The sequence below is a fragment of the Cygnus atratus genome, chromosome 9 (assembly GCF_013377495.2).
Source record: "Cygnus atratus isolate AKBS03 ecotype Queensland, Australia chromosome 9, CAtr_DNAZoo_HiC_assembly, whole genome shotgun sequence".
NCBI classification, from domain to species: Eukaryota; Metazoa; Chordata; class Aves; order Anseriformes; family Anatidae; genus Cygnus; species Cygnus atratus.
This window is the reverse complement of record NC_066370.1, coordinates 11,457,067-11,475,104: the sequence shown is the minus strand read 5'-3', so window position 1 is coordinate 11,475,104 and position 18,038 is coordinate 11,457,067. Positions and strand designations below refer to the sequence as shown.

Genomic DNA, 18,038 nt, shown 5'->3' with positions numbered 1-18,038 from the left:
GTGTTTGTGCAGGTGATGGGCTACAAGGACGAAGCCCTGCGTGGGGCTGTGAAGGATCAGGTGGGAATGGTGGGAAGCAGGCTTTGGTTGAACCCCTGAGCTGTCAACTCAAGGAGCTGCAGGAAGAGGTCAGCACGTTCTGCTACATCGGGGAAGATGAGCAGGAAAGCAGCAGCAGGATGCTGGTAGCAACACTACGTGGGCAAGAACTCAGGCCTCACAGTGCGGATGGAATAGGACGACCAGAAGCAAAACTCAAACGCACAGAGGGAGAACAGCAACTTGTGGGATAAGGTTCCCTGACGACTCATGACCCGTGGCAATAAAAACAGCAGCTCTCCCATCATCTGGAAAAATAAAATAATAAAAAAATCAACTGAAAAACAGATATAAAATCTTGGTAATAAATGGCAAGGACAGACAAGTTCCACTGGAATTCAGCTGGATCTACCGGTCCTGCTCAGTAAATCAAAACCAGCAAGGAGAAGCAGTGAACACTGCAGGCAGGGACACCCTTCTGGGGTGGACTGAGGTACCAGCTGCTGACCTAACTCTGAGTCTTGGGAAGTTTGCTGCTTGCTTGAAGCCAAGACCCAGGATGTCACAGACAGAATGCCAAAACGCGTTAACAAAGCTCAACATGTGTCTGAAGTGCACCCTTGCAGCAGCAACAGCAAACCTGGGCTGCATCAGGAAGAGTACGGCCAGCAGATCAAGGTGATTACCCCACTTTGCTGGGCCACAATTGGAACACAGTGTTCAGTTTTGGCCCCCAAATTCAAGTGAGACAAGGAGAAACTAGAGAAGATCCAGTGGAAGGCCACCAAAGTGACTAGAAAATTGGACATGTATTGGCACGTGAGAGAGGCTGAAGCACTCGGGCTTGTCCAGTCTAGAAAAGAGATGGCTAGGTGGGAATATAACAACAGTGTTCTGACAGAGATGAAGGCATTTCTTTCACACAGATGCATGGTGAAGAGAGACAACGCACAGAAGCTGACCTGCAGGAAATTTAATCTGTTTATAACAAAATAAATCTTTTACTCCAATGTTTAATTTCTTTCCTGTTACTTTCTCAGAGGAGCAATGGAACATCCCTTGCTGGAATCGCTCTAGACTCAGCTTGACAGGGTGCTGAATAGCCTCGCCTAGAGCCCTGCCCTCAGAGGGTTACGCCAGATGGTCTCCAGGCATCCTCTTCAACATGGGCTTTCCCATGATTTGATGACTGCAGAACAGCTAGGAAGGTAATCTGCACAAAGATTTCTTACCAATTCATCAGAATGCACAGGCAAACCTTTGGGATAAGGAGACTGTGGCCCCAACCTCCTTCTTTTACCTGGACTATTCCGCAACAGGCTTTGCACATTAGGATGCCACTGTCTGATGAGGCATGTACGTATGTTGGACTTCCTTTTCAAGCAACAAGGATAACCGAAACTGCTCACAAACCACTGTACCTAAAGATTTGGTTCAGTTTACTGTCCACATCTTGCCACCGTTTTAAGGCCAACCTTTCCTGCACACCCTATGACACTTGGAATGGAAGTTAGTCAGGCAGCCAAGCAGCTATGCAGACAAAGTGCTAAGCTGCTGAACAGAGTGAAGTCAACTACTTACTGCACACAAAGAGTAACTGCTTCTATAAAAAGGCAGTTTTGCTTTTTTTTTTTTGCCTGGGGGAAAAAAAAGGTTACAGTAATATCAGAAACAAACATATCCTGGAGATAACAGTGTGTAAAGCAGCCACTCTTGATCAATAATAATGCAAGGATTAAAAAAAATCTGCCTTCAAAAATAGTTTTGGTGGGAGAAAAATGTCAACTTATCAGTTAAAACTTTCAAAGTACAACTGTTTCGTCATACGATTTTCTTTTTATAGTTCTGGACAAATTTAAAATGAAAGCATCTAAACTGATAAAAAGCTTGGAAATGATGCTCACAAAACAACATCTGAGACTCAGCCTTCGTTTGACTGAAATGGCTTTAAAAGATTGCACGAGTCCCACCGCATCTTTTAGACAGGTGAGAACAAAAGCTGCCTGTTCAGTTCTATAATGAAAAGAACACACACACATCTTCACCAAACCTTGTCTTACCTAAATTCCTCTGCTACTTGCAGAGCAGACAGTGAAGAATCTACGTGCTGAGATTTAACTTATTTTCAAATTGTCAACTACCATAGTCCATTAAAAGGAGTCAAGCCAGAAGTTAGGATTATTGGAAAAACTTCGATTTTACACCTATATATCATATAAATTAATTCTCTAACCATGGATTACTAGCACTTGTGCACAAAAAAAAAGTTAGTTGCATATGCAACTGTAACTTAAATATTCAAAAGTCCGACATGTTTAATAACACATGCAACAGACTGCTTTCGAAAAACAGTTCAGATATAAAAGAGACCTTGAAAAGATCATACAGAGATGACTCCTATGGCAAAGCAGGAATGAAGGTCTGACACGGGAAAACTGGTTCCTACTATAAGAGTGTCCTTCAGTCTTCCTTTCAGCCTCAGGACTGCACAGTGACCTGCAGGCAGTCTGCATCCTCTGAATGGTTTTGAGACAGCTGCTGGTGTAACAAAGATGACTTTTTTTTTTTTCCTTTTAAAGCTTTCAAGCAAAAGAGTAAGGATGAAAACATGACCCTGAGAGTACATTTCTAGAGTTTTGTGGACTATAAGTCTTATTTTCTTTAAGAGATGCAAACGTTTTTCTTTAAGCTCCTTCTGAATCTGCATGAGGCCTCTGAAGAGGCGTGCTTTAGTCTTCCCTTAGACTTCAACACTGAGCTTTTGAGTTTCTTACACTAAAATGAGCTTTATTGGCCATTGTGTCATGAAAACAGAATGGCTAACAGGAATACAGTGACCTCTTTACACACTGCTTCCAGATGAACGCCTGTGAAAATTTGATGGAAACACCATCAACATCAACCTCTCCAGAGTAAAAAAGACAGAAGAACAGTTGAGAAGGACACTTGAAGCACGGTGATTAAATGATACCATAGAAAGTCTGTTTTGGGAGAGCTTTCTCCAAAGTCTACTGTCATCCATATCCAGAAGGGAGTGCAGAAGCATGCTGAAAGAGATGGAGAACAAGAAGCAAGAGTTTTGCCTTCGATTTCACCATTGTCTGACCATGGACAATGACTAAATGTTTCAATTCAGAGAAAAGATAAACGAGCGAGCTGAGAGTATTTTATGGCAATTAAAAGATCAATGCAAAAGCTATTTGGAGTCATATTAGAAAGAAAACTAGCAGTTTGGGGACTAAGAAAGATATGCAACCTAAGCAGCAATGGAAACATACAGAGCCAGCAGAGTCTGTTGATCACAAGAGAGGAACAACAGGGAAAAAAACACAACAGAATGACAGTGAAAGCGCTCCCTGCTAGTGCCTTTCACTAGATCTAATTTCATTAGTGCCACCATAGGAAAAGAAATTCTCCAGTTTCAGCTTTCCTGTACTCAAACAAGGATTCCAATTAACTCCACTCACCAGAAGTTTAGCTTGTTCGGGCAGTGAAATTTGTTCCCTCTTTCCATCTGGATACCTTAGCATCAGCTGTGCCTTTGGTCCTAGCATAAAGGAAGTTACTACAAGTTAACAAACAACAAGGCAGCTGAATTGAGCTCTTCTGTAGATTTTAGGTGGCACACTGCATAGGATAGTAGGGTTAGGGACTGGAGACAAATACAAAGCTTTTAGCACACGAGGTTTCAGTCTATGAAGACATACTTGTACTGCATGTGTTTAAAATATACGCATCAAACTCAGGACTCTTGAAAGAGTTCACAGTACTGACCAAAACCAGTCAGTGTTTCCACAGAAAAGCATACCGTGCTACCTCTGCCTGTGAGACCACCTCACAGTGCTGCATCTCAGCTCAGAACCGCAAGGAGGAACAGAGACTCCTGCGACTTGCTTGTATTAGCCTAAGTTGCACCGCTAAAACTCAGTCCGGACCCTCAAGGCAGCCAAGCTGAGCACGAGGTGGGGCTGCTGTTATTTCATTTCTCTCCACCACACCGGTAGAAGCCCTGTCATATGCATCTGCATTACACCAGTGCGAATTTCACTCGCAGACAAGGTCTCAAACTAAGAAACTCGAGCTCAGGGACTAACATGACTGCAGCATCACTGCATCAAAGTGCTGCTGCCGGCAACATGAACCGCCCGAACGTCTAGTGCCAAGGAGGGAGTAAGACAGAAGAAAAGGTTTAGCTTTTCAAAACGAGGGCTGAAACTATGCTCATCAGAGCGTAAAGACTTTCAGAAAAAAAAGCATAACACAGGTCACTTTAAAACAAAAAAAGCAACGATGAGGCCACTTACCATTCACATCTAGGCCCTGCAACGTACTTTCAGGCTTGTCAGCTGACTCCTCCAGTATCCCTGCATCAATGCAGGGCAGTACTCTGTGATTTGATGTTGTTCCAGGCTCAGTCCTTGCAGGGGGCTCAGGCTGAGGCCTCCGGCTCTCCTCTTTTTTATACCCCAAGTCCTTGTGCGGAGACTTCCTCAACTTGGCAGGATTCTCCGATTCCTCCTCCTCCTCAGATCCACAAACAGAAATAAACTCTTCGCTTCCAGAAAAAAGCTCTGACTCAGATTCCTCATCTGATCGACTCTCCTGCTTGGCCTGTGAGGAATCGAAATGTGTCTCCTGTAACGAGGCTCTGATAGCAGCTTCCAACTGGCTGTCCTCACTGGCATCAATGAGACTCTCCTGTTGAACGCAGACACAACATAAAGACATTATAATGGTTTTAGATATGTACTGAAAATCAAGAGGATATTAAAGTGTTCCAAAGGAAAGCTACTAAAACTGTCATGAACAAACAGCATGGAAAGCTAGTCATCCTGTGACTACTTAATGATTCCTCCTTGGAGTTTCATATGGAATAGTAAATCTTCCTTCCACACACACAATTCTGTGACTGTTAAATCCAAAACAAACGCTGGAAGTGCAAACTGTGTAACAAAAATAGTAACCATGGGAGAAGGACAGAAGTTCATGGTGCACCACTGCTTTCGTTTTTGCATACTCTTCCACTAATTCATGAAGTCTGTTTATACTACGGAATTGGAAATCAGTACAGCTGGATACAGACATACTACATTTTCTTCCAGGTTTCTGCAGTCCTCATACTTACTGAACGAGAGCATTTTTGGGGAGGGCTGGTAGAATGCCCATCCAGCTGCCCATGCTCACTCAAGAACCCAGTCACTTGGTCCAAGAAAGAAGTCACGTCCAGCTGGTGCCACTCCACTAGCTTCTGGCCTAGGGAACATAAGTCATCATAAAATGTATTTTCAGCAACAATCCTCCTAAGACTGCAGCTTAACCATCAACAATATCATTTCACTACTGTGCAAGCACTATGCAAGAATCCACATTTGTGGAACTGCAGCTGCCTACAGGCCACCACCTGATAATGACAAAACTTCCTCTCTTCACCCCCTTCAAAAGGTTCCACTCACGTACAGACATAAATACGATATGTATTTAGGTCTGCTAAGGGAATGTGTGCAGAATGGCGTATTAGGCATCAAAATTAAAAAACACAAAACACTAATTTTATGAAGAAGCATTTGTACATCCACGTCTGCTTTGATTCTACACCTTGGCAAGCAGCATTTATTTCCATGAGTAAAGTGCTGAGAACTTCAGTTTCAACAACAAAAAAATTGTTTTGAGGTGGTTTAAGTCAAACAGCAAGAGAACTCAGCTCTAATGAAAGAAACTATTCCTTCAGTCCTGAGAAGCATGAGACCAAACCATTAACACAGTAGCCTTCTACAATGATAGAAAAGGCAAGGGTTCTGTCACTCAAATGGAAAAGTTCTAATTTCAAAAGAGCTCGAGGTAAATTATTTCTAAGATAGTTTATTCATCACAAGATTTCGAGCAGCTTTTAAAAGGCCACTTCAAAAAAAAAAACTCACCAAAAACTCATTTAAGAATTTTACCAGCAGGTGGTACTCTTTTCAATTTTTAAGCAAAGTATTTGATAAACTATACCAAGTACCATTATCAAACATAGAATTTCACAAAGCCTTGGGAGTTTTGTTCCTTTAGTTCTTCCAGAAGTTGTTTCACTTCCTCAGGGACAAGATGATCTCTTGGAGGACAAATAAGAGAACTGAGATGCTTTACTTGCAATGTAATACATACTGCCAAAGACCGTATTCTAGCCTACAACTGTATACATAAACTGCAGGTAACTGTCACTTGTCTTACCTGTCCTGGGATCCAGGATGGAGACATAAGGGAAGTCTGCTAATTTATAGAACTGTATGTACCTCTGTCCCTCCTCACTGTCATGGTACACCTACAAAATACCACATTGGAAGCTAGTTACTGAGGGGAGAGGGAACAAAAACTCCATCTTGAAAATGTACCGAGTTTTTCGCTATTTTACAGTGTATGCTACAATTGGTATGCACATGTCTCAGCAACTTCTACAAGCTGACTATGCACCTCTAATGGTGTGTGTATTAGAGCTTAAGCAATAACATTTTGAACCCACTCGTGAAAGGCTGTGTATGCACTAGAACACACATCCATAACTACAAAGGTTGTCTCTTCCACAGTTCTCCAAGAGAACTGCAGCAGTACCATTTTATTCAAAGAAGTCTGTTTTCACTGTCCTACATATCAGGACATCGAGTTACCAGTGCGGCTCCATTAAGTTTCCCACCTGCCAAAAAATGAAATGTTCCCGGATTATGTTCTTCACGGCCTCGTTGCTCCAGACATCACGGTTGAGACACTGGCATGCAAAATCTTGCACATTCTGAATGTTTATCATGAGCCATTTGTTCTGCATCTGACCACACTCCTTGGCCTGTAAGCAGAGAGAAAAGCTTCATTAGTTAAAACCGAAGAGCTAGATATAAACAATGCCAGCAATGATCAGTGATGGCTTCTAACAGTGTCAGATTTTTCACCAAAACCCCTTCACAGTGAGAAAGATGGACAGGGCTAGTGCAAAGGCATCCACAAAACAGAAAGCAGGGCTGAAAGACCTGCTCAAATGAGATTGGTTGAATTACAGAATCACATCGATGAACAGAGCTGCTGGATTTCAACAAGCCAAGCACAGAGTGGGAAAAGCAGCTTTAGGACTGGGGTGGGGGAGAGGTGGAGGGAAAGACACTGAATTAAGTATTTGTTCAGGGAAGAGTGTAGTCAATCACACCAATCTAACAACAGAGAAAAGACCTGTTCACTCTAGAGATAAACCTGTGGAACATCATCTATTTAAATAGACAGCATAATTGACAGAGGACTTGCATAAATGCAACAGGACCACCTCTCTCTGTGTTTTTTTGTTTTTCTCTCCAAGTTTTGAGTTACTCTATTACTGTACAACTGCCAAATTAGACATCCTTTTCTGATGCTCGTTATCCAGACTGCAAGTTGGGAGGAAGACGGGAAGGCGCAGGAAGAAATCTTACTGGTTTGAGTCACAAAGCTGGCATAGTCTGACTGCTTGGTTGCAAGTTAATGGTAGGAGTTTGATCAAGAATGTAATTCTGATCGCTGAATTGTCATACCTGTTGAAAAAAAGAGGGCTATATCAACAGAAGGAATGCTCTTACCACCTGGAGAGACTGGAACTAGCATATGAGCTTCCCTTCCTTTTTAAAAATATGCATTTATTTCTAAGTGCATTCACCATCCTGCTGGTAATGCACTTAACAGCAAAGCCAAGGAATTAGAATGTTACAGAAGATTTTGCTGTTCTGGGCAGCAGTTTGTTCCCCAAACCAAAGCATTTACATTTAAGGTGAATTTTAACCAGTGCACCTTCGAATAGTCAGTCTATCCGGTGCATGATAGACACGCGAACCCCATCCACTTAGCTCAGTGAAGTTCAGGACTCAACACTCCTCTTAAACCTGTAAATATTAAACTATAAGCTTGCTCGTTGTTCAGGTCTACAAAATATACTCTGCATGGCCAAGTGACCTGCAGAGCCAAACAGTATTTTACTCAAAGAAAAAAAAAGCTACAGAAGAAAAAATGAATGCAGAAGTGTGGAATATTCCTCCTGTTGTCACAGGGGACCTCACACCAACTAGGTACCACTAACATTACCATGTGAGAATCCTGTATTTGTTCACCAGAAGGGAGAAACAAGGCAGGTGGCACCTAAGTAACTGCTAAGGGTTTTAATTATACTTGTGATGCCTTTATTTTAAAGATTTACTTTGAGCTAGCCGTGGGATTTGAGGACCGATTCCAGGCAATCGGTTTAAGATGAGGCCTAGAGGTACTGCCCAGGATTAAAAGGGAACATATGTCAGTATGTAATGTCAGTTAATCACACTGCCTTAGTCCCGTGTTCTAACGTAACCCATATGGCACTGAAAGAACAAACTCAAAAATATGTAACTAGCATAGCTGGAAAGTTTATCACACTCTTCTACACTTACTTTGTATACTTTTTAACATTATTAAAAACCTGACTCTACCTCTCCTCCATCCAGCCACTGCACGCAGAAGGGTACAAGCAGGAAATTCCACATGACATTTTTGCACAGGTAAGTTTTCACCTGGAGAGCAGGTCCAGCTCTTGAAACTACTTTTAACTTCCTTGTAAAAACAACAGGCTTCACTTTGAACAGTTAAGAGGACGCAGTTAAACTGCTACCATCTCACACACACATACACCCACGCTCTTACACAGCCATTGCTTTTTTGGAGGTAGAGGGGAAGCGTGGAAGGAAGAAATAGTGTGGGTTTAGAGATTACATTTGTGGATCATTTTGATGAATGACCAAAATAACAATGCAGGGCTCAAGAGCTGGCTTGCATAGCCTGAAAATTGCCTGATGGCTTTAGGTCCGCTGTTTCCTACATCTGTTCCCTCCTCTCACTTCTCCTCCTTAGAGGTACGAGTGCCTGGCACTTAACAAACAGCACCCAAAGGGTAAGTACAGAGCAACTCCTCGCTGCAAGCGTTCCCACTCAAGCCTTTAGCAATCAGGAACTTCCAAAGACAGATGCTTGTTAGATACAACAGGACAGACCCCCAAAAGACCCATGTCCCCCAAATTCACCTTTCCCCTTTCTACCCATCCATATTTTTTATCACTACAACAACCTACAGCAACAAACCAGCCATCACAGATCTGGCTAGACAATGTGGGAAACAAGCCTTGTTTTACAATCGCTACTGCCTCCCCCTGGAAACTCTCCCTCTTGTACTACTGAAAATATCATGGTTTATCATTTGTTTGACATTTCTGAACCATGTATGGCTCATAACTTTTGCGCTGGCTCTTTCTCATCCCTTTGCTGAAGTGCACTACTCCCTTCAGTCAGCAGAGAGGAACGAGGAAGTGGAGCCAGCATCTTGTGACCTTCCAGACATCTCCTAGTCAAGCATGATTCAGTTTGGAAGATACCAGGTGACACAAAGTCAGATCAAGAGATCTGTCTAACAAGAAACATCCTGTTTATGTTAGGCTTACACCTCTTGCCTGGGCCAGCACAGAAGGACAGGGTGCTTTTCACCCTCCTTTCACCAACCAGCCATTCCTTAGCCCATGGTGCATCTGCAGGCTACCCTTATGCAAAAAGGACAGCCTAGAAGCACTTTATGCAATAATTGCACCATCTGAGTACAAAACTAGGTTAGCTTCCAAACTATTACGGCTTGCTTCACACAAAGAAAAAAGTCAACATCAGCTGTAAAGCAGGGAGCAGCTAGAGATATTTAACTTGTAGACTGAGGAAACTTCATACAGATAGGCTTGTAACTCTGCAACATCACAGCCGCTTCACAGAAACACCAAAATCCTGACGAGTATGAAGTACAGAACTGCACACGCTAGAATGGTCTACTCCCAGAATAAGAAACGCAAACTAAGCCAATTCGGTGCGTACCCCCCCCTAATTAAACCATAGCTTACAACACGCGCATGAAGAAATAAACACCTACAATCCTGGAGAGCAATCTGTGACCTCAGAACAAAACCAAGCTGCTCATTAGAAAGCAAGTTAGGTGCGTTGCTCTAGCAATTTATACCTAGCAAACTCTACGTTAAAGAGATAGCAAGTGTGAAGCTTCATATGAAGCTCAATACTAGAGTCGGGAAATAAAAGCTAAAAATCCCTTGTGCAAGCTTAACTGATCCTTAACAGCTTCATTGTACAACCACGCAACAGTCCACAAATACAGACTTTTGCTGGCACTGTTTTGAAGGTTTCTCTGAAATTGCCTAGCAAGGGAAAAAGGGCAGTTCAGGTTAACACCTTGCTGGCATATCAGTCGTTTGCCTCTGGTTTATTCAGCCCTATTCCACCATGGGCCATCAGGTAACTGACATCCACTGCCTCACCCACCGCGTTCAAAAGGGCTGCAGGATTAAAATAAAGTCTTTTACAGATTTTCCGTATCAAATCTTTTTCTTCCCTCTCTTTTACACTGTAATTAAGTTAGTCACACACACAGCTTTGCAAGTGTAACGATCATACTTACTATGTGAAGCACACTGCTCCTTGATGGAGCTCAAGTTAAAAAAAAATCAATGCTTGTGTAACACTTGAAAATTTCTCTGATGAAATTTAATTCACATCTATTCTTAAAGGCTGGTATTGGAGAGTTAAAACGAGATGGCAACTTTTTGCAACCTACTGTTAATAAAGGTTTTTGTGTGTGTTTGAAGGAAAACTAATTTTCTCAGAAAAAAAACAAGGATAAATGAATCTACCTACTACGAAAACCAAAAGCTAGAGTACCTAAACAGGAGCAACAAAAGATGGACAACAGAGCTGCATGAAAAGCTTACTAAGACCAGACGCTGCCACTATTGCTAAGTTTGAATAAAGGCATAAATATAGATAGCACACTGTAGGCAGACTGTTCGTGCACACCCCTCCAGAGCTTAGAGCACATCACACACCAGTAATAAAGAATAAAAACCACAGATTAATACTAAAATACAAGAGCATCAAAACAACCGGATTTAGTCTTTGGTACTTTGGAATGGGATAAATATATATAAACTACATAACAGAGATGTTATCTAAGTGTACAGAGAAGGAAGAAGCCAACAGCAGCTTGTCAGAGGTGAATTTTGAGAAAGATTCTGGTCATTGGATTCACAGGAGGCCCCACATTGTCCCAGGCTGAAGCAGTACAGCAGTGCACAGTCATAAAAGGTAACATGAAAAGGGTAATGGTCAACAAATTGAGAAGCTAAGATTTTTCTTGCAAGAAAACTGAGGAGCATCAGTTTGAAATGAAAGGTAACAAATGGGACAAGGAACTGGACAAGAACACAAAAAGGTGAATACCAATACCATGAAGTGTATGTGTCTCTAAATTTGAGTTACTACAAAGAACAGGACGAGGTGTGTACATACAAACCCTGTGTTGTTTTTTTTTTAATTTACACAATGAAATAAGAGCGCACAGACTTTACGACAATCAAACCTTTTGATCAGCTGCATCTTCCTCTGAAATTAATTTTGACAGTGGTGCATGCCATAGTCAACACTGCTAAAGTCTTGATGTGTTCTCAGCAAGACATGAGGAGAGACTTGCACACATCTTAGATTCCACAGCAGAGATTACAGGGCGCTTGCTGACTGCTTACACACTCTAGCATGGAGCAGCACTGGCTGTTTTATGTGAATTCCCTTTCTCGGTCCCTCAACCCATGTTTGCTTGGTTCACAAACAGCTCTGAACCACAGGCCTGGTCAGGATAATCAGCTGGAGGACAAAAGACAACCTTGTTTTGAAGTAAACCCTGAAACACATATCATGAGGCAGCGATGCCTCAGCACCAGCTACTTGAGCCTGCTCGTCTGCTTCCATTGCACCAAATGACTTGCTGAGGTAGACACGGCTATCCTCTGTCAGCATCCTTCCAAACCTGGAATTCTGTCGTAAGATTAAATATACGGAGGGCACTGTCAGGACACAGGAGCTGGTGACAAGCCAACTGATCTTTGGTGATTCGGGAAGCACAAAAAGAGAGATGAGGCCAACAGGATGCGGAGCTGGAGCCTCAGTGAAGGCAGCACGTCTCTAAAAGTTCTGCAGCAGTATTTGGGCATGGCATTAGAAACAAATGTAAGAGTGTAAATAATATCTTGTTCAGCTCATAGTCAGATCTCCAGCACCACTTGCAGTGTCTGCGCTGCCCCATTTGGTCATTAGTTTGCATTCTCATGAAATCATCTCTAACACTCAGCTACTTAAAGATGACCAGGCGGAAGTTCAGTAGTAACTGTGACTTTCAAACAATATCTGGAAGTTAGGAACTCAGAAAATAAAAAGATATACTGATTTGCATAGTCTCTAATCACTAACTGGGGCACTGACCCCTATAGTAGCAAATTCTGACTAGACCCACAAGAAACGCCACAAGTAGAAAAGGTGACACCTGAGATCGCTGAAATCCTACAGTCCCCTTAGCTTTCCCCTTCTTACAGGCACAATCTCTTGGACAGTTTTTTCCATCATGACCAAAGGCAGAAGATGATCACTGTAATTTTATATACAAACACGACTTCTCCTGAAGATCAAGTTGCATCTTCATGACAATGCCACACCCAGATACATTTACGAACACTCAGGTATCAGAAATCATTCAGCCATGTTAGCAAAACTGCATGAGCTTCTTAGCTGGGCTGGGCTGCAAACTATATTGCCCCTTGCAAAGCACTTGCTCACCTATCAAAAGCCATCTTACTTCAGCTATTTCTGTTTCACGCTGTAAAAGATGCTTCAAGGGATGCAATTCTTCCATTTTTACCAGCCTCATTTGTGCACAGAAGTCTTTCACTGAGCGCCATTTGCCATGCTGGCATTTAAACAACAAAAAATGCGGTCTACAACCATTAGTTAAATCCTTCAGAAGTCACCAACATTTCCATAAGCACTGTATCAAATATTTATCACTATGTGGTCCTTTGCAACTTTCTCATCAGCCTACACACACGCCAACAGCCTAACACAGGGCTTTCACGCTGTACACAGCCATCACATGTGGAACTTCACCAAAACTTCAAAACTTACCGTTTCGAAGCTGCCTTTGTGCATCAGATCAATGGGAGGCCTGAAGAGGTCTGCTAGAGTAGTGAGTTTCTTATCTACTGCCCCTCCATTTCGTAGCTCCTGTTCCTGTCGAACTGCACAGCCCCAAGAGGAAACAAAGCTGAATTAGACAAAATGCTCACATGATGGATTTATTATTGACTCTACACTCATACACAAAACTTCGGCACCTAAGTCACAAGGTTGGTCCACACTGAGTAACATTAGCTGTTACTTAAGGCAAGAACCCCACTTGTCCCAGCTCTCTCAAGCAGTGGGAATTTATTTAAATACATCTTAAGAAATGTAAGTATCAGTGAAGCGGTCACGTGCCAATATTTGAAAACAAAAGAAAGGCCACGATTTGTCCCCCATGATGCTTTTAAATAGAGAAAATTGAGCTACATTGCAAGATCAATGCTTTACTCAAGAGTATTTCTATTTCAATGTTTATAACACCTGACGGTAAAACAATCCCACAGAAAGATTCAGTTTATGTGGAGAGATCACAGCAACTGCTCACCTATATGCATTATATGCAGTGATATAATGCAGTTTATGGAACCAAGCCAGTTGAAATGAGGAATAACAATTTCATAACCCCAAAGCTTTCCATTTGTGAAAGGAGTTGCAAAGGGGCCATACCATACAAGCCACTTTTGAGCAGACACTGGATCCCTCCAGGGATGAAAGTACGCCTGTGGAGCAGGCCTGGAAGCCAGGAAATAAGATGGACTTCTGTGGCTAAAACGACTTCTTCAGAGATAACCGGGACGGTGATATTAACCCATAAAGTTTTACCAAGAAGCATCGTTAACTTGCATCACAAACCTTCACAAAAGTTTACATATCACACACCTCTAAATGTTTTTGCTATAAGAGAGCGGAGATGATAAGAAAAAAGTTAAGGGCATGAAGATGCTGTAGATTCTGTGTTTTTATTTACATAGCTGCCAATTACTTTAGTTACTGCTGGAAACCCCTGACCAGAGCTGTCAGGGGAAAGCCAGCAACTACAAATAGTTATTTCAGCATCCAATAGCACCTAGTAACTCAGGAACCTGGTCCTTGGTTAGAGCTCTTGAGCACTCCCACAACGTTAGCAGTAACAACTGGGTAACAGCCCTAACTCACAGCTGTGAAATATCTTGTGTCAGCTGCTGTCAAAGAAGCCTGTTCTGTGAAACTTAAAGGCTTAAATAACAGCCAATGCTTTGTCATTTGGAGATTCTGCATATGAACAGATAGCCAGCGGTAAACAGCAATTAAATTCACACGAACCTTATGTGTGGCCACGGAGGAAGCCTCAGGGCTACTCAAATCTAATTCAAGTGCCAGAAACACCACTGGCTATCCGAGAAAAATTCAGTGGATGAAATTAATTTCTACATAGCTATTAGATTCTTCTCCATTTTTGATTCTCCCTAAAGCAGAAAAAGTGTTTTTTGAAAGTTATCGAGAATGTATCTGCCACACCAAAGCAGGCAGAATATACCTTCTGATGGTTTTCCTTACATAGCATAGGCAAATGTTTGGACCAGCACCCTCAGTACCTGCTTTGTATGTCCACTACTCAGTACTTACTCTCCCTTCAGCCATTCCATAACAATTTAAGATTGCCCCCAGAAATAAAGTAACAACCTTAACTGCACCCAAAGCACGTGGAAAAGAACTGTCAGCAAATGGTACCGCCACAACAAGGAACAGCCTAATAATAATATTTTTCCAAAATAACTCTTGCTACACAGTAAGCAATTAAAAAGCATTCAATGACTGAAAACTATCATAGCCTATGCTGGCAATTAATTTGCAATCATACTTAGAAAAAAAAAAAAGAAAAGGAGAACCTCTAAGTTACTGATCTGCAGACACTTACTGGTTTCTGTCTGAAAATCCCGAAAGCCATCGAATATTGAGCGCGCAGGTCTGCGTCTTTTAGGAGCTTAAAAGAAAAGAGTATTTAAATAATTATTCCAAAGGTATTCTATCAAAAGCATTACTTATTAGTACCTTCCATCACATGTTGAACAACAAAATAGGAATTCAAAGTATGACTGATGTGGGAGTAAAATCATTAGGAAAGGCTGGAGGAGGATGCAGACAAGTCGTTTATGAGACCCATTCATTCCTATCACATCCTCTGTCCAGCAAACCTTACCACAGAAGGAAAATGGATCAACAGTACACAAAAATTGAAAGTTAGCCCCTGCAGAAGAACACCTTCCTTATTAAGGAACGCATTTGTTTCTTCCACAAATCATTTCTACTCCTTTTTAATCTCTTATCCAGATCCCATCTTTGTCTGCATTGGCAATAGCCAAGCTCTTCCACTGCATCCAGTGTCACTGCCTGCAAGGAAACCTTCAGCTGGGCACAGACAGCGGGCCAGGCAGATAACTGAAGTACTGCCTTACAGCTCCACTGAAGTCCTATGATACACTAAAAGCACTGCAGTTGGGATGCAAAACAAAACTGCCTGCCAAGACTTATTTTAACTACTTGCCCGCTTTACTCTTATTTGAAAGCAAAATAGCTTTAAGATAGAACTTTCAAAGCATAATTGTTAGAAGACATGATAAATATGAAATGAATTAAAGAGAGCAAGATAAGTACAACATATACCCACCAGAAATGTGTAATGGGAAAAATCCATTTACATTGAGGAAGCATGAAATACATACAGGTCACAAAGCAAGTACCTCCAAACCTTGTTTTTAGAGATCTTTATGGTTTTGCACCCGTAGACGAGAGGTGCTGCATGCACTGTCACCCTGCGCTGCACTAAGGGCACGGAGAATGACACGCAGTTCTTATTTCTTGCATTCTTCTTGTACAGTGTATCAAGAAAATAATAAGAGCGTTTTGCACAGCATATGAGGAAATTGAAAGTAACCCTGAATGAGGAGCATTCTTGTGAATAGCGCCTGTCCAACTCCAGTAAGTAACATTGCTCTCTTTCTCCTAAAAGCTTACCGCAAGCACAGCCTGGTACAGCCAGCTGCAGAGCCATTTAAACTCTAGCTTCAAACAGCAACTGAAGGATCATCAGCAAAGCAACATTTGCCTCTCCAGGCTTAGCTACAAGCCCAGTGCAGGTGTGCTGTTGGACTTTCCTGATTTATTTTGCAGTGCCAAGAGCGATTCAGAGTATCTGGCAGAGCAAACGGACACGGGCTTTTCAATCAGAAGAAAACCTAAAACATGACCTCAATATGAGGCTGTTAAAACCACGAACTGGAATATTTCCTGCTTGAGATTAGAGCTGAAAGGACCAATAGAAGTAGCTTTCCAGTGTCAGCTGGGCTGCCGGGCTGCTTCGTGCTATAAACAAAAGTGGCATTAATGAGAATATTAGCACTGGTGGATGAGACAGAGCCAGGAAGCTACCACTGATCCCCAGATTGCCTCGGTAGGGCAGTCAGGGACAGCATGTCTGCAACCAGTGTGTGACAGGCGGATAGAAAAGGATCAGACAAGAGGGTTGGCAGATCATACTCCTGCACTTTGTGGTTTTGTGAACCCACAGGCATCTCTAGACCTTTGTCAAAGACTCTGCTGGGTCACAAAGAAAGCAAGAGGAACAAGCTGGTGCACTGCCTTCAAAGAGCCCTCAGCAGGTCATCTTCTGCAACCACCTCTCAGCTTGTGCATCCTGGCAAAAGACGTCTCTGATGTTGAAAACAGGATCAACAGAAAACCAGTTCCGCAGTAAACCTCAGATTTGATCTCATGGCTCTCTCTAGCACAGGAACTAAACAACCGAAAACAAATTTCCTATGGGTACAGGATCACATTAAAGACGAGCACTCACATGTCCTTCCTTGTTAAAAAAGGCAAGACTCTTAATCCAGCTGACATGTTAAAAGCCATAGACAGCCTGGTCAACACAAAAAGGACAGAGCCTCACAAGGGAAGTAAGTAACAAAAAAAAGGGAACTTTAGATCTCTATACAGAGGTGGACACTATACATAACGAAAGGATAATGCACCCGGTAATCTAGTCCTGCTAGTGAAGAATTCAGAGCATCAGCGTATTAGCTAAGTACTAACCAGTGTTTTAGATAAGTACACAACAGAAAACAGTATTTCCATCACCTCTTTGCTTACAGCAAAAAATGTTTCAAAAGCAGAACAGCTTCAGAAAACAAGAAAACTATCTGTGTGATACAGTTTAAAGAGCAAATTAAATTCTTTTAAAGGAGAAATGGATAACATGATGAGTAACGAAACAGTTCGACCCTTCCTCATGGATCTCCCTGAGAAGCATCCATTTGCCCTCTCCATTTTCACCTGTCAGTCAAATCCCCAGCTGGGACACTTTTGCAGCAGTGTTGCACAGTTCTGAACCCCCAAGAACACAGATGTGTACTCATCATTGCTAATTGGCTGTTACCTCGCAAAGTCACATGAAACAGGAGCTAGAAAATTGGTACCGCTGGGAACGTAGCATCTCCGATGAGCAAGGTTTTAAACAACACTGGTGTATTTCCAAGTATGCAATCATTGTACATGGCTGCACGGTTGCAGCAAGAGAAAAACAATAAAATTATGTACACTGCTTTCTTTATATTCACCAAGTTCTGCTCTTTTCTTGTCATGTAAGCTCATCTCAAGGTATTTTAAGAAAACAAAAAAGAAAATAAGAACACAAGCCTACCTCCAAACAAGGGCTCAGGTTCTACTAAAATTTCCTGTTTTTGAGGAATTGGAGCTCGTACTTCATCCCTATCAAAGAGGAAAGAAAAGTGAGAGATAATAATGTTCCAAGTACTATGTAAATTATACCCTGTTGCGCTCCAAAGGCTCCTGCAACTTGGATCAGCTAAGGATGCTGCTGTATCATCGCACAGAATCAGAGATTTAGGGCCAAAAGGGACCTCGGAGACCATCTATTCCCACTCAAGGCACTGAAGCAGGACTTAGTACACTACGCATTAAGATCTGGCATGGATCACCTTCCTACATCT

General features: G+C 42.1%; 1 protein-coding gene across 4 annotated transcripts in view; it reads right to left on the bottom strand.

Moving 5' to 3' along the window:
* UBXN7 (UBX domain protein 7) overlaps positions 1 to 18,038 on the bottom strand; it is a 30,967-nt gene that overhangs the window by 7,942 nt on the left and 4,987 nt on the right. For 3 of the 4 annotated variants that reach the window (XM_035544743.2, XM_035544744.2, XM_050712562.1), the window contains 8 exons: positions 17,729 to 17,796; positions 14,948 to 15,013; positions 13,054 to 13,166; positions 6,713 to 6,859; positions 6,253 to 6,343; positions 5,165 to 5,292; positions 4,344 to 4,737; positions 3,507 to 3,586 (listed from right to left, as the gene is read on the bottom strand). In XM_035544743.2, the coding sequence (XP_035400636.1) occupies positions 3,507 to 3,586; positions 4,344 to 4,737; positions 5,165 to 5,292; positions 6,253 to 6,343; positions 6,713 to 6,859; positions 13,054 to 13,166; positions 14,948 to 15,013; positions 17,729 to 17,796 (1,087 nt within the window). Of the gene's footprint in view, positions 1 to 179; positions 348 to 3,506; positions 3,587 to 4,343; positions 4,738 to 5,164; positions 5,293 to 6,252; positions 6,344 to 6,712; positions 6,860 to 13,053; positions 13,167 to 14,947; positions 15,014 to 17,728; positions 17,797 to 18,038 lie in introns of those variants that run through there. The other variant, XM_050712561.1, reaches the window with a different exon arrangement.